This window comes from Saccostrea echinata, unplaced genomic scaffold, assembly GCF_033153115.1.
Source record: "Saccostrea echinata isolate AGI-Se365-2 ecotype Australia unplaced genomic scaffold, CSIRO_AGI_Sech_v1 ptg000001l, whole genome shotgun sequence".
Classification (NCBI taxonomy): Eukaryota; Metazoa; Mollusca; class Bivalvia; order Ostreida; family Ostreidae; genus Saccostrea; species Saccostrea echinata.
In genome coordinates, this window is record NW_026889750.1 from 13,764,731 (window position 1) to 13,782,444 (window position 17,714).

The following is a 17,714-nucleotide window of genomic DNA, read 5'->3' on the forward strand; positions in this document are numbered from 1 at the left end:
CTCGAAGTCAATTTTCAAAAGTTAACATATTTAGATGATTTTTTATATTTATATAAATATTTATATGAATTTTCATAAAACATTACTTCTTTGGGAAAACAAAGACAGATAACTCTATAATTTGGGCAAAAACGTGTGTTTTTCACTATAGAAATCAACGGAAAACGGAAAATATTTTTAAAACATCTCCCCCCCCCCCCCGTGAAACAAAAATTCCTTTTTACAGGTAATATGGACTGTCATTTTACAAATCCATACCAAAGCTTTTTGTGTTTCACGGGGGGGGGGGGGGGGGGGGGGGGGACATATGTTTACAGACAAAAAACTACAAAAATGCTTATTTTTTCACCAATTTCAAAGGGTTTTACAACTAAAATATTGTATTTTATTAATAATATATGTTTAATTTTATATGCGTAATACGTAAGAAAAGATTTTAGGAACATTTATTCAGCCCGATTTCAATGGAAAATATCGTCTACCCCCCCTTATTTTAAGAGCTGGAATTAGGGGTAATTAACTATTTAACACTGGCTTTGAAATTATCAGTCAATTACCATTGAACTGTTCTTTGCATTCAACAAAGATTTCACGGTCAAATTGCCATTAGTATTGAATTAAATGGGTGTAAAATGTAGGCGGGAATCGAAAGTTAGCGTGCGTAGTTCTTTGCAGAATTGCCTTATCGTTCGTCGTCTGCACTTCCGGTCGCTTACGGGAGTGATCAAAGAAATCGTAAAATTTCAACTTTCCTTTTTTAAATTAATACCTATATCACAATATAACGTTGTAGTTTCGAAATATGTTGGTCCCACCGGAAATAAAAACGTCAACTTCCGGTTATAAGAGAAAAACTACATAATTTGAGTATTTTTCTTTTTCATTAATATCTTTTGTAGATAAAATATTTGAAATGAATTTTAAATATGTTATTCAGACTGCAAATGTCTAGGGTAACGCCAAATATCTTTGTAAAATTCACTTCCGGTCGCATGTTTTTCTGTCCTCAAAATAAGAAGTTGTCTGAGCAAGATCTCGGAAACGGTAAGAGATTAAGATACCAAACTTATATGAGCTACAAACCTTAAGATATAGGCAAAACCATTTGGGTTAAGATCGTCATCTGTCACTTCCGGTCGTCACAGGAAGTGATCAAAGAAATCGAAAATTTCAACTTTTCTTTTTTTAATTAAAAAATTGCATCACTTTATTGCATCTTTTTCGCAGATTCGAAAGATGTTGGTCCCACCGGAAACAAAAACATCATCTTCCGGTTATAAGAGAAAAACTAAATAATTTGAGTATTTTACTTTCCAATAATTATTCTTTATAGATAAAGTATTTGAAATGAATTTTAAAATATGTTATTCAGACTGCAAATGTATAAAGTAACCTCAAATATCTTTCAAAAATTCAATTCTGATTGCGTGTTTTTCTGTCCTCAAAATAAGAAATTGTCTGAGCGAGATCTCAAAAACAGGTAAAAGATTAAAACACCATATTTTTATGAGTAACAGACCTTGAGGAGTAGGCAAAACCATTTTGGTTTAATGCGACAGTCGTAACTTCCGGTCGTCACAGGAAGTGATCAAAGAAATAAAAAAAAAATTTAACTTTTCTTTTTTAAATTAAAGTTTGCATCACTTTATTGCATCTCTTTTGCTGTTTTGAAATATGTTAGATTTCACCGGAAACAAAAACGTCAATTTCCGATTTTAGGTGATGAACTACGTTATTTCGATATTTAACTTTCTCATAAATATTGCTTATCGATAAAGTACTTGAAATGTTTTGATGCATTTTGTAGATACTGCAAATGTCTAGAGAAACGTCAGAGATTTTTTTTTAAAATTCACTTCCGGTCGCTTGTTTACCTGTCCTCAAAATTAGAATTTGTTCTCACAATATTGCTCGGCAACAGTAAACCATTTAGGTCTAAAACTTTCAGGACTCATAGTCAGTCATCAATTTATTTGAATCGCGAGAAAATCTTGTATTGCCGTTACTTCTGGTCGTGACAGGAAGTGATGCAAAACAGTGAATGGTTAATGGTTAGCGCGTTGGATTTTCACGCTGACGACCAGGGTTAAATCTCCAGAGTGTCTGAATTTCTTTTATCACTTTTTCAGCTTGAATTCACGTTTTTATCAAAATCGGACGGAAGACCTCTCATTGCTTGCAATGGGTTTCTAGCTATTATTATTATTATTCCCCCCCCCCAAAAAATTTGTTCTGGCGATTTCCCGAAAACTATTCAGTGGTTTTAAATGAAACTTTCAGGAATTATGCGTCGTCAAATGAACTTTGTTCATCAGAAGGAAAATTGGAAAACTCGATTCCGGTGCCAAGTTATTGACAGTTTTCTGATTTTAAGATGAAATTTTGTCCCCCCCCCCCCCCTTTTTTTTCAAAAATGGCTTAAGATATGAACTGGAGATTTGTTAGAGATTATAAATTATGACTTCTAGATGAGGGGAATGACCTTTTCGTGCGTCGTCAGTACTTCCGGTCGTTTCCGGATGCGAATTTAAAAAAGTCGAATTTTTTAAACTTTTTTGTTTTTCTAGATTTTTCTTTTATATTAGTAGGGTTAATAAAAGCTTTTCTGAAAATGCTTAGTGTATAATTTATTTTAGAATTGATCAATCCAAACTCTAGATATTCGCATTTCTAAATTTGAAGCGGTAGTCCAAAATGGCGGCTGTCTCCGTAAACTCCGATGAGCAGGTCGGAGTTTACGGAGTCAGCCGAGCGTTTGTTTGAATGAAACTACTATAAGGATCAAAGAAATGTGAAAGAATTGTTGGATTGTCACGTCATAATTACGTTGCAATTCTGTTTCGAAAAAGAGTTTTAATCCGAGGTTTTCTCAAGCGTCTACTATAATTGCTCTTGTCTGTATCTCAAAGTAGAAAAACGACACGACTAGAAGTGGAAATACGATAACTACAACCTTCTGTTTTGCTCCACGAAAAAACTGATTCTTAATCATGGATATAAGTAATAGCTTTTCAAGAATCTTGTCTGACTAAAGCACTCAATATATAGTAATTATTACGTGGCTATTGTTTTTTTCTCATGCAGGCTTGTGTCATATTAAATGCACAGAGGAGACAAAAATAAGAAAACCATTTTTTAAAATATTGTTTAATGAAGTTGATATAAATATTTTTTCTAAAAGATGTTCTTATTGAACATAAATGGTATCAGATTCCTTGACCGTCGCAGGACAAGACATTTTTTTTTGGCGAAACATTCCAGGCTTTTCCTGAATGTGTAACTAATCGTGATTGTCCGCTTTGGAGGTAAACAGGAAAATAAAATTTGTAGAAAATCTTACCTAATTCACTGCTTTAGTGTTACTTATCCAATAATCTTACATAAGTATTATAAGTACAATGTGATCAATATACTTTCTAAAGCTCGAAATTCAGGTTATAAGAACATACATTTTGAAGTTTCATTGAAGTTATCACCATTCAATAAAAAATACATTCCAAAGGAAATGCACGAAGATTTACCCGTGTCGTTTGGCGCGAAATAATATATCGTTACAAGCCTTTCGTAGTAGACAAATGGTCTGATGCAGAAGTATAAAGAAGTGCAGAAAAAGATTACATGGACATGCCTGTATATGGAATTACATGAAATAACAAGAGGCCCAAGGGCCTTAACGGTCACCTGAGTACAATACAACAATTTAGAGGATCCATAAACTGATAAATGAAGCTTTGTTGCCCAAAAGTAAGAAAAATAGTATGATTAGCATCAACAAAATAATTGGTCTAGTATCTATCTGTCCCCCATTTATCTCTTTTACCATGCAGACTCTTAAGAAAATGTCTATTTTTTAACCCTATATTATTACTTCTCACATTGGCCTCTCTTGGCCTTTGAAGAACATATAAAAAGATAAGTTATTTTTGTCTTGTTTTTATTCATCTATTATTTCCAAGTCTACCTGATCATTAAAACTATGAAAGTACTTTTTGTATTATACAATAAATATTCTTGCATAGTTCTTTTATTCTATTAACCTTTCAAATACATTGTTTACAGTGATTAATTATCAAAGGTGAATGGTAAAGGGGAATAACTTTGCTCAGCAGAATGAAAGTTAATTGAGCCCTGGCCTGGACCAGAACACTTGACTAAATGGTCCAGGCCCCAGGATCATGAAACAAACATAGACTTAAGTCCAATTTTCAATCGCCTGTAAAATGTTTCATAATTGTCGACTTAATTTCTAAATTTGCAGATAACAACACTTTTGTAAAGCAAAATTGAAAAATATTTAATTTTGGTCTGCTTGACTTCCGTAACATTTAAGAAAAACATGAAGATTTTGACTTAACCTAAGATGTTTCATGATCCCAGGGCCAGGTGTTCAAAATTCTCGTAAAAATACCTTTGCATATTAAAACTTTTACTCTGTTTGCCTCAAATATGCCCAGAAGCATAGAAGATTTTCAAAGAAATGCATTTTCACTATATTATTAAATAAATAAAGCCCCACCCGTACACCAGAACATCTGACCCAGGGGCCATGAACTCACAATTCTGGAAGAAGCACCCTTGCTCTCCATAACTATACACTTGTTTCTTTGCCTTATAACCGTAGTAGAAAAAATATTTTGAAAGAAATTATGCATTTTCACTATATAATCAATAGAGTCCCCCCTCTTCACCAGAACCCCTCACCCAGTGGCCATGAATTTCACAATTTTGGAAATGCATTCTTCCTTATCATAGTCATGCACTTCCTTTGTTTGAATACCCAGGAGCAGAGAGGAAGATTTTTAAAGAATTTATGCATTTTCCCTATATAATCAATAGAGCCCCGCCCTAACACCAGAACCCTTGACCCAGGGGCCACGAAATTCACAATTTTGGAAGAGGCAACCATGCTCATCATAACTATGAACTTAGTTTATTTAATATCCAGGAGCAGAAAAGAAGATTTTCAAAGAATTAATGCATTTTCACTATAAGATCTATATAGCCCCACCCTAGCAACAGAACCCCTGACCCAGGGGCCAAGAAATTCACAATTTTGGAAGAGGCACTCTTGCTCATCATAACTATGTACTTAGTTACTTTATTTAATACCCAGGAGCAGAGAAGAAGATTTTCAAAGAATTAATTCATTTTCACTACAAGATCAATATAGCCCCACCTTAGCACCAGAATTCCTGACCCAGGGACCATGAAATTCACAATTTTGGAAGAGGCACTCTTGCTCATCATAACTATGTACTTAGTTACTTTATTTAATACACAGGAGGAAAGAAGATTTTCAAAGAATTAATGCATTTTCACTATATAATCAATAGAACCCCACCCTAACAAAAGAACCCCTGACCCTGGGGCCATGAATTTCACAATTTTGGAAGAGGCACTTTTGCTCATCATAACTATGTACTTAGTTAGTTTATTTAATACCCAGGAGCAAAGAAGATTTTCAAAGAAATAATGCACTTTCACTATATGATCTATATAGCCCCACCCTAGCACCAGAACCCCTGACCCTGGGGCCATGAAATTCACAATTTTGGAAGAAGCACTCTTGCTCTTCATAACTATATACCTAGTTAGTTTATTTAATACCCAGGAGCAAAGAATATTTTCAAAGAAATAATGCACTTTCACTATATGATCTATATAGCCCTGCCCTAACACCAGAACCTCTGACCCTGGGGCCATGAATTTCACAATTTTGGTAGAGGGCTCAATGCTTATTACAATCATGCCAACAGTTTGACTGCTTGATGTCCAGGAGTAAAAAAGAAGATTTTTAAAGATTGCATTAATTTTGGTGGTTTTAGCCCCACCCCTCAGGCCCCAGGGGGGCAGGGACAATGAAATTCATAATTTTTGTTCCCCATACACCCATAAATGCTATATGCCAAATTTGGTTGAAATTGGTTGAGCGGTTTCAGAGAAGAAGCTGAAAATGTTCAAATGATAACGCACATCGCACGACGCCGGACAAAAACGGATAGCAATAGGTCACCTGTGTGACTCAGGTGACCTAAAAAGTGGAATACATAAAGAATAAAAGAAAGTAAACAGTATCATCAGTTCATCAGCAATAGATTATATCTGCTAACAGTTAATGTTTAAACTCAAGTAACAAATAATCTTTTTTTTGCGCAGAATTTGGCTAGCTAGCTCTCATTCTACTATTTCACACTAAATTAAAAAAAACAAACTTTTAATCTCCCTGACGCTGGTTATTTTAGGCAATGAGTACAAAGTAAACATCGATGATGGCTGATTAAATTGCGCTTGTGTAGTGGTTTTTATATTGAATTTCCACGAAGGCGATCTGGATTTAATCCCGATGTCTGAATTTTCTTTCCCATTTTAGCTGAAATTTACGTTTATAAATGACGTTTGGCGTTTTACTTTCTGTGTGAATTCTGTGGTAATTTCATTTTTTAAAAATAAATATTTAAAATCCTTGCATTTTTGAAAGACCCATATTACATATTAAAGCTGAACACGACTCGTAAATAGGCATACACCATTTTCGATATTATATCTACGATACATCAACACCAGGGTATACTCTTCGCATTCGTTACACCTGACTGCTTTCTTGTCACGGGTATCGGCATGGAATGGCGACCCGTGTTCGTGCTGGTTATCTTGCATTACCTTTGTTTACATTTTATTGTAGTTACGTGTATCTGTGTTTGTTTGTACACTGCACTGAACTGTACAACTATAATTGTAAGTTCCTTTTGTATCTTACTTTCCTGCATTAGACGAGGTATTACAGTTATTTTTGTCGCTACCGAGTGCTGTATAGCATACGTCCGTCTACATCGGTGTCGACTGATTATACTGAACAGTGTCCAAGTCAGGCCCTTTATATAGGGGTCCTCAGATATAGCGAGAGTCCGAACAAAAATGGCGGACACATTGCTTTTACGAATCATGTTCAGCTTTAAGGTGTCTTTACCACGAACATATATAAATGTAATTTAACATGCAAAGAATATCACAAATAAAGATGGTTATTCGGACGGAAGACCTCTCGTTGCTCGCAAGGAGTTTCTAGTTATTATCATTCTTTTTTTCCTTAATATTTGTGCAGGCGATTTCTCAAAGAGTATTCACTTGATTTCAGTGAAACTTTCAGAGGACCATGGTATGAACTTTGTTCATCACAAAGAAATTTGGAAAATTCCTTTATGGTTCCATATTATGGCCAATTTTCTGATTTTAAAATGGTTTTTGTGTTGGCATCTCCTCTAGAACGGCTAAAGATATGAACTGGAGACATGTCAAAGATGATAGAGCATGAGTTGCAGATCTGCAACGTTATTAATTTTTTGCGTCGTCATTACTTCCAGTCGCCACCGGAAGTGAATTTCAAAAGTCAATTTTTCCAACTTTTTTTGTTTTTTTAATTCTTTTAATGATATCAGTAGGGATAATAGACTTTGATTTGAAAAACTTAATATATAGTTCGGTTTAAAATTTCATTTATCCATATTCCAGTTATTATCTCTCCCCCCCCCCCCCAGTTGTGCAGGCGATTTCTCAAGCAGTACTCACTCGATTTCAGTGAAACTTTCAGAGGTAATGGACAATGATATGAACTTTGTTTGTCACAAAGAAAATTTACAAAATTTCTTTTCGGTCCCAACTTATGGCCAATTTCCTGATTTTAAAATGGTTTTTGTCTTCGCATCTTCTCCAGAACGGCTAAAAATATGAACTGGAGACATGTTAAAGATGATGGAGCATGAGTTGCAGATCTGCAACATTATTTTTTTTTGGCGTCGTCATTACTTCCGGTTGGCACCGGAAGCGAATTTCAAAAGTCAATTTTTTTTTTTTTTTTAATTCTTTTAATGATATTAGTAGGGATAATAGAGACTTTCATTTGATAACAAAATATATAATTTGATTTAAAATTGATTTATCCATATTCCAGTTATCATCCCCCCCCAAAAAAAATTAAGCAGGTGATTTCTCAAACAGTATTTACTGGATTTAGGTGAAACTTTCAGAGGTAATAAACAATGATTTAAACTTTGTTCATCACCAAGAAAATTTGGAAAATTCCCTTTCGGTTCCAAGTTATGGCCAATTTCCTGATTTTAAAATGGATTTTTGTTTTTGCAACTCCTCCAGAATGGCTAAAGATATGAACTGGAGACATTCCAGACATGAAAGAGCATGAGTTGTAGATGTTCAAAGTCATTTTTTGGCGTCGTCATTACTTCCGGTCGTTGCCGGAAGCAAATTTCAAAAGTCAATTTTTTCAACCTTTTTGTTTTTCCAATCTTTTAATAATATCAGTAGGAATAATAGAGACTTTCATTTGAGAATTAAATAAATAATTTGGTTTAGAATTAATTTATCTCGTTATTATGCTTTTTATTCCCTCACATTTGTGCGGGCGATATCTCAAAAAGGTGGATTTCAGAGAAATTTTCAGAGATAATGGACAATAACATGAACTTTGTTCATCACAAAGAAAATCTGGAAAATTTACTTCTGATTCCAGGTTATGGACAATTTCCTGATTTTAAAATGGATTTTTGTCTTCCAAACTCCCCCAGAACAGCCAAAGATATGAATGTAAGACATGTCAGAGATCTAAGAGGATGACTTGTAAATGTTCAGTTAATTTCTATCGGGTTGTCGATGCTTCCTGTCACCATTTGAAGCTAATTTCAAGACTCGATTTTTTTTCTTCAACTTTTTTGCTTTTCAACATTTTTTAATGATTTAAGTAGGGATAATAGAAAGTCTTACCTGAATGCTAAATATATACTTTATTTCAAAATTAATAAATCCTTATTTTAGAAATTAATCACTTTTTCTTTCAAAGCCTGCGTCCCCAATAGCATAGTGATTAACGACATGCCTCTCACGCGGGCGAGTCGGCTTCAATCTCAAGAATGTTTGAAATTTTTTTATCACTTTTCTTTAAATTAAATTTACGATTTTATCTTTAAAGTGTTGTCTGGTATTTATTGCTGTTCGAATTTAGGGTATTTTCACACTTTTAAATTTCATAATATTTAATTGATAAAAAAACAAGAGGCCCAGGGGCCTTAACGGTCACTTTAGTACAATCAACAATTTAGAGGATCCATAAACTGATAAATGAAGCTTTGTTGCCTAAAAACAAGGAATATAGTATGATAAGCATCAACAAAATAATTGGTCTAGTATATAATCTGTCTCCTATTTATCACATTACCATGCAGACTATAAACAAAATGTCTATTTTTTAACCCCATATTATTACTTCTCACATTGGCCTCTCTTGGCCTTTGAAGAACATTTAAAAGATAAGTGATTTTTGTCTCATTTTTATTCATCTATTATTTCCAAGTCTACCTGATCATTAAAACCATGAAAGTATTTTTTGTATTATACAATAAATATTCTTACATAATTCTCTTACTCTATTAACCTTTCAAATACATTATTTACAGTGATTAATTATCAAAGGTGAATGGCAAAGGGGAATAACTTTGCTCAGCAGAATACAAGTTAATAGACCTCTGGCCAGGACCAGAATTCTTGACTAAATGGTCCAGGTGTTCAAAATTCTGGTAAAAATACGCTTGCATGTTAAAACTTTTAATCTGTTTGCGTCAAATATGCCCAGAAACATAGAAGATTTTCAAAGAAATGCATTTTCACTATATTATTAAATAAATAAAGCACCATCCTTACACCAGACATCTGACCCATTGACCATGAACTCATAATTCTGGAAGAAGCACCCTTGCTCATAATAACTATACACTTGTTTCTTTGCTTTATAACCAGTAGTAGAAAAAATATTTTGAAAGAAATTATGCATTTTCACTATATAATCAATAGAGCCCCCCCCCCCCTCTTCACCAGAGCCCCTGACCAGGGGCCATGAATTTCACGATTTTGGAAGTGGCTTTCTTCCTTATCATAACCATGCACTTCCTTTGTTTGAAAAATACCAAGGAGCAGAGAAGATTTTGAAAGAATTTATGCATTTTCCCTATATACTCAATAGAGCCCCGCCCTAACACCAGAACCCCTGACCCTGGGGCCATGAAATTCATAATTTCTGATGAGGCAGCCATGCTCATTATAACTATGTACTTATTTTATTTAATATCCAGGAACTGAGAAGAAGATTTTCAAAGATTTAATGCAATTTTACTTTATAATCAAAAAAGCCCCCGCCCTAACACCTGAACCCCTGACCCTGGGTTCATGAATTTCACAATTTCTGAAAAGGCAGTCATGCTCACCATAACTATGTTCTTAGGTAATTTAATACCCAGGAACAGAGAAGATTTTCAAAGAATTAATGCATTTTCAGTATATAATCAATAGAGCCCCGCCCTAACACCAAAACCCCTGACCCTGGGGTCATGAAATTCACAATTTTGGAAGAGGCACTCTTGCTCATCATAACTCTATACTTGGTTAGTTTATTTAATACCCAGGAACAGAGAAGAAGATTTTCAAAGAATTAATGCATTTTCACTATATGATCTATATCGCCCCGCGTTATTCAGGTGACCTAATAAAAGACAAAATTCAAATATAATGGTTTCTATCTGAATATTAATTAAGTGACTGACATGTTTTATGAATACTAACCTGTAACATCAAGATGTTCAAGATTTACACAGTATGACACAACTTCGAACAAAGAGTGGTTGGTCACATTTGAGCATCCTTGCATCTTTAGTTGCCGAAGCTCAGGACATCGTTTTGCAATGGCATGTAGCCCTTTGTCTGTGAGTTTTTCACATCCATTGAGGTTGATTTTCTCAACAATGACACACACTGTAGGAGTATTGTAACTTAGTCTTTTTGTTAAATATTTAATGGCTTTGTCTACATTGATATATTCACTATTCAGTACAATCTGTTTCCATAGCAGTGGATCCCAACCTACTCTGTGCCATCGTTGACATACACGTGATGCTCTACAAAGCTGGTCTGAGGAAAGGTAAGAAAAAATTTTAACGATGATGTCATCAGTGATCAGATCGAACAACGATGGTTTGTGATGTAGATATTTGCTACCTTTGGTAATGTGACCTTCTTCTTGAAGCTCTATACGTTTAATGTTATACTGTATTTGTTCCATGTGTTTGTCTAGTTGATATTCGTATGCAGGGTTTTTGTAGCTAATGACAGGGGTTTGTGGATGTGATGGAATCTGAAGATGATGTAGAGATTGTTCGGTCATATTCGAATTCTCGAGACGATATTTCTGGAGTTTTTGTGATAATAAGGGTGGAGTTCCAATAGAGGACGATGACTGGTAAGAGAGAGGTGACGGGGTGGACACCCGGTATTGCATTTTTAAGTCATGAGCGTTGTAGTGATTTGGCTGCTTTGGAGAAACAGAAAAGTTCCGGTTGAATTTCTGTTCTGTTGTCTCACACAGGTAATCATTTGTATTTGAGAATTTTCGTAAATTTATTTCAGAAGGCAAGTCACTGGCATGCGATGGAATACTTTCTTTAAAAGTGGACATATTTATTCCTGAATAAGTATAGCTAGGTACATCCGAAGCAAAGCCTGAAGACGAGTCATGGGCTGATTCCACTGTCATGGTCTGATCTGTAAATGAAGCTATAACAGTGACAAAGCCATGAAGAGCTATGATGTGTTTTTGTATCAGTTACTAGAAATTAGAATTTTTTGACTTTTGGCAAAAATCCCTATTGTTTTTCGTCTTAATAATATTATTCTGAACACTTTTTGAGTCCGATTCAAAATAAGTCTCTGAATCTATCTCTCATTTTATTTTGTGATTATTAGATAGCTACGGAAGCCCATTTAGGACCTATCAAAAAATGTTTTTGAATTCGATATAACGAATCGTCGAATTTGTAATGACGAATTTAATTCGTAATAATAAGGATCATTTCTTTATAAATGGAGTTTGGACTGGGATTGGTTTTAATCTATACAAAAAAGCTTGTCGATTTCGTTACGGTCAATGAGTTTAGGCTCCGTACATGTAATAATTCGTTTTCATTTCATTACAGTATGTGTAGAGATAAGCGAAACCTTCAGACATTTAAATTATTATGAAGCATGACAAAATTGTCAACACATTTTGAGTTTGTTATCTCAAAATGTTATTTGCTTTGATTTTTTCCTTTTAGTTTTCATTGTAAATAATGGTAATGTCTGATTATTCTTATTTTTTCTTGATGTGTGTTTATTTTACAACACATCTCAGTTGATATAATAAAACATGCCATTAATGTATACAAATTATAAAAATTAAATCAAAGGGAGTGTAGATACTACGTTATCCTACACTGTTTGAAAACTTTAGATCCGAAATTTATTGACTCGGTGCATGTTTGTATTCTAAATATATTTTTTAAAGTACAGTGGCTGCAACGTTATTGTTGACAAACCATTCGTGTAGAATCGTTCGTGAAACGTGCGTGATCGTTCGTGTAACATGAGAGATCGTGCGTGTATCAGGCTCAATCGTTTGCGATTTTAATCAAGCGTGATCGTAAGAAACGTGCTAATTTCATTTTGTAAGTTATCATCGGGATGTTATTTGTTAAATAAGCATTTCGCTTGTCTGTTTTTTTTTAATCCAAATAAAATAAATGAAGCGCGATTAACATAATTGACCGAACTAATCGCTAGTAAATAAGCAACATAGTACGTCGTACAATATGATATTCTCTTCAAATAGCGTGACTTTTTTCTGATGTTAATATTATGTTTACTGCTAATTGTGGTCAAGATTTTGTGTATATCAATACATCAAAAATGTATATTTTTCAAATAAATAAATGAATAATTCCCAATGCTTTCATAAATATTTAGACAGCGAATGTATATGGCATGATTGTCGGGGTTTCTTTTTTCAATGTTTATCTCTGAAACTTACTTTATTTTTATAATTTCTGGAAATGAATGATTTGTAAAATAAATTTTGATTTTAGAGATTCACAAATGGAAAGATGGATATAATTTTAATTTATTTTTTATGCCATTTTTTTTATTTCCCTCCTTACTGCATATCATTAAATTCAGTAGAATTAAAACTCACGGCCCACCTTAATCATCTGATAGAACATGCAACAATCGATCATAAATTAATCTTTATGTATCGATCAATACGAAAAAAAATCGATCTTCCTAAGTCGGAGAATTACGTCTAAATTATTTGTAATCTAAAATAAGTAGCAAGTCTTGTTTAGTTTCAAATAATATCCATTTCTAATTTTTTCCCCAGTTTTCCAAAGTCGATGAATTGTATCAGTAATCATTTGAAAAATGACTATTAAGCCTTATTTCGTTTAGAAAATATTCACTCCTAAATATTTTTAACCATTTTGCGTGAAGAATCGTGCGTTTGCATTAGCAATCGTGACAGATCGTGTAACGTGTAGATGTGCGTGAAGGATCGTACCTGTAACAGGTTTAATCATGCGTTAATCGTGCGGAATCGTTCATGTAACGTGATCATTAGTGTAAGTTGTCAACAATAACTTTGCAGCTAACGTTTCCAGCGCAACAAGGCAGAGAAGAACTAGTAGTACAGACAGAAAAAGAGCAATGTAATTCACTAAATTGCTTAAATTGTAAGGAATATTTATATACAATAGAAATCCATCGCATCTCATGCTCATCGCAGGCGAGAATATCTGTATCGAGTAACACAGAGTGAATAATTCTTGTCCTCGAAGAAATGTGCTATACTGAGGTATAGTTCTGCTTGACTGTGTTTTAGTTACAGTAGAATTTACTATTTCTTTTCCCTTTAGTGTCTTTTATATCAAAAATGAACAGGCATAAAAGATAGATGATTGAAAGAAAATACACAAGACCCTATTAAAAAAATAAAATAGTCTATAAAAAGACAAGAATTTAAAAGTGTATGAAAGTGTGGCACCGGGTGGATTCGAACCAAGACTCAAAAAAGGATCTATACCCAGCTGTTTTACCGATCTAGCTATTCCGGATTTGAAAATAGCGTGTATAAATGCAAATTAGGTTTTTAAAAACAGGTTTCCTTATTTTTTTGTTGGTTTTTTGTGAATTTCGACCCTAAGGCAGGGGTGCCCCTAAAAAAATTCCTGTCTTAAATTATTTCTTTCATCACAACCTATCAAAATATCATAATTTTATTTAGGGGCAGGCCTGCCCTGAAGGAATTCTAGGCCAAAATTCATGCAAAAATCTGTGCTTTAACGGACAAAATGCTGTTTTTGCCAACTTTGGAAGTTAATTTTTAAGTTGTAAATAATAAAGGATGAATCGTTTAAACGTCCAACTCTGCCCCCCCCCCCCCCCCCCCCCCCCGACAATTTACAAAAAAATAAAGATTTTCTACATATTTTTGCCTCAATCTTTCTATCAAATATTGTACTTTATTAATTTCAATTTCAATTTTTACTTCCTTGCGCTGTAATTAGGTATTTATGTGATTAATATAGCAGGGGTATGTTGTTTACATCGATTTCTCATAGACTTTAGGCCACACCCCCATTTTGCAAGCCCATTTTTTATATGAGCGCATGGATGTTTCAAGTTGTCGTAAATACGGTCAATGTAAAGAGTTATACTAGTCATTTACATTCATGAAAGAAATTGAAACAGTCTTGTGCTCATTTGTTATTTTCCAAAAAGGTGCAAAATCACGGGTGCTTGTCTCCATAGTAAAGGCACCTTGTGACGGTACATATTGTTGTTTTGTACATATTGTCGTCGGCGACAATATGTACCTACCCTCACCGCACATATTGTCGTCCATCGGTACATATTGTCGCCGGCGACAATTTGTACCGAGACAAGCCTTATTTTCCTCCTGCATAATGGACGACAAAATGTCAGTCAAGCATCAGTACATATTGTCGTCGGCGACAATATGTACAGTCAAGGTCGGCATATATTGTCGTCGATATATTGTTTTGACGAATATTTACTTGAGAAAGGAAAGAGAGATTGACAAACAAACTCACACGCACGGAGGGAGACAGACAGAATTACTCGCAATACTGAAGGGAAAAAGTTTTTTGATCAGAAAATTGTGTACATCACTATGGATTGTCAAAATTACATAATTCTTAAGATATCCGATAAATCAGCTTATTCTTTTTTTCTGTAATATATACGTGGAGATTGAATACATGTATTAGTTATTTTGTTCAGTAATAATGATTATTACGGAAGCCCATTAGTGCCAATCTGTATCTATAAAGGAAAAGCAATTTATAAAAGTAAACCTCGATATATAAAGGAAATGCGAAATATATAAACAAAACCTGGATATATATAAAGGAAATGTGAAATATATAAACAAAACCTGGATATATATAAAGGAAATGTGATATATATAAGCAAAACCTCGATACATGTATATATTAAGAGAAATGCGATATATATAAAGAGAAAATTTTCCACTGCGTGACCTGTGTCGCTCAGCTGTCCATCAAGATTATATACAGATTAACTCCTGGCAGGGGGAAATCAGTTTTACAGTACTCTTGTATTACTTTCCCAGAATCAGCAGAATGGTGTTATTCAATAGAGTTTGTTTATTTATACATGTATATATCGATGAACTGTAATTGTAGCATTACTTAATATAATGCATTTAATTGAGTAGATGAGCATTTAATTATGTATGCATGAAATAAGTATGTTTATCGTATTTTCTGTGTATTTATTGGCTTTACATGTATTTTGATCAACTTCCTTTTTACAACTACTGTACCTTGTTTACTGTTTTACAAAAATTTAGCCGTATATTACCTAAGTTTGGTTTCACAACCGAGAATTTATGAAAATAATGTTAAACATGGACTTTTAACAAGCTCAGTTTTTTAAATACCCTAATTCAAATTAATTTAAATCTATTATAAAAATAATATACTTAGTCTAGTATATCCCCATTGGTTTCAAAGAAAGTGGCTCCCATCAGCCACGTACCTCAAATCACTTGACTTGATGGGAGCAACTTTCTTTGAAACAAATACTGGCACATTCTTAGTAAAGATAAAAACTGCATTGCGATTTTCTCTGAATTCCCTATTGTGTCATATAAACGCAATAAAAATTTGGGTGATATGATAACCTCCTCACTAAATAATCTGTATAACAGATGTGCAAATAGGCTCCTGATGATGGCGGATTTGCAGCTAAGTAATAAACTGTAAGAAACTAAAAAATCATAAACCTCTTATCAAACCGCCGAAACACTAAATTAGTGTAGAGTTAAGTGATTTAAGGTACGTGGCTGATGGGAGCCACTTTCTTTGAAACTGATTTCCGTATTAACAACCAAAGAAAGCATTTTATTGTTTAAATAAAACATGATATCACAGACATGCATTTTGCACTGAATTATATTTCAATTGAAAATACCCCAAATTTTTATTGCCATGAAATGAACTTATCGAGCAAAAAAGTTTTGATTTTATTCTGCCCGATTTGAAATGTAAGAATAAAACAGTCTTATTTATAAACTTTAAATTAATTTAAATCATCATATTAAGACAGTCATAAAGAAAACGCAATACACTTAAAACCATCCTGAAACTGAGCCACATCTACCGTTTTCACTCAAACAGTAGCTCAGGGAGCCGCTTATCAGGTGTTGGCGAATCCCTGGTGTAACGAAGGTCATTAAAGGTCAGGCGATGGAAATTTTTCTTTATATATATATTGCATTACCCTTAATATATACCGATGTTTGTTTATATATTTCGCATTTCTCTTTATATATATATCGAGGTACTGTTTATATATTTCGCATTTCCTTTATATATATCGAGGTTTTGTTTATATATTTCGCATTTCCTTTATATATCGAGGTTTACTTTTATATATTGCGTTTCCTTTATATATATACAAGTTTGCACTAATGGGCTTCCGTAGATTTAGAAATAATTTTTGCGTTATTCTTAAATACAATCATGTGCCGATATATTTGGTGTTGGGGTAGACATTTTTAGGTCACCTGAACCGGAAGTTCAAGTGACCTTTTCTGATCACATTCTGTCTGGCCGTCCCTCTGTCTGTAAATTTTTCTACAATTTCAGCTTCTTCTCAAGAACTACTGGGTCAATTTCAGGCAAACCTGCCACAAAGAATCCGTGGATAAAGGGGATTCAAGTTTTTTCAAGGGTCATAGATTCTTTCAAGGGAAGTAATTAAGAATAAGTGAAAAATTAGGGACATCTTTTAAAATCTTCTCAAGAACCATTGTGTCAGAAAAGTTGAAACTTATGTGAAAGCTTCATTATGAAGTGTAGAGTCAGTTTTATTCAGATCATGTCCTTCGGGGGAAAGGTGTGTCTACAATAGGTGATCAAAGTTTTTCATTAAATATTTAGAAAAAAATTCATTTTTATTCCAAGAAGCACTGGGTCAGAAGAGATGATACTTATGTGAAAGATTCGTCACATAGTGTACGTTCAATTTTGAGGTGCTGGCAAGAAAAAGAATTCTCACTGCTCAATTACCATGAGTATCAAGTATAGGTCTAAATTTCCAGCCCTCCACAGGCAAGTGACGTCTACATACGAATGAAAAATTATCGACATGGACATTATATCAACAAACAAAAACAAAATCAATTTTGTTCACCCAGAGGTAGGGTGGGACTACAATGGGGATCCACGTTTTACACAGGGATATATGCAGAAAATCTTTAAAAATCTTCTCAAAAACCAGACAGATTTAGCACCGGCGCA

General features: G+C 33.9%; 1 protein-coding gene across 1 annotated transcript in view; it reads right to left on the reverse strand.

The window, feature by feature from the left end:
* The window catches only part of LOC133185437 (F-box/LRR-repeat protein 7-like), a 90,126-nt gene that overhangs the window by 19,914 nt on the left and 52,498 nt on the right, over positions 1 to 17,714 (reverse strand). The window contains exon 2 of the mRNA XM_061320638.1: positions 10,624 to 11,598. Within this exon, the coding sequence (XP_061176622.1) occupies positions 10,624 to 11,598 (975 nt within the window). The remainder of the gene's footprint in view (positions 1 to 10,623; positions 11,599 to 17,714) is intronic.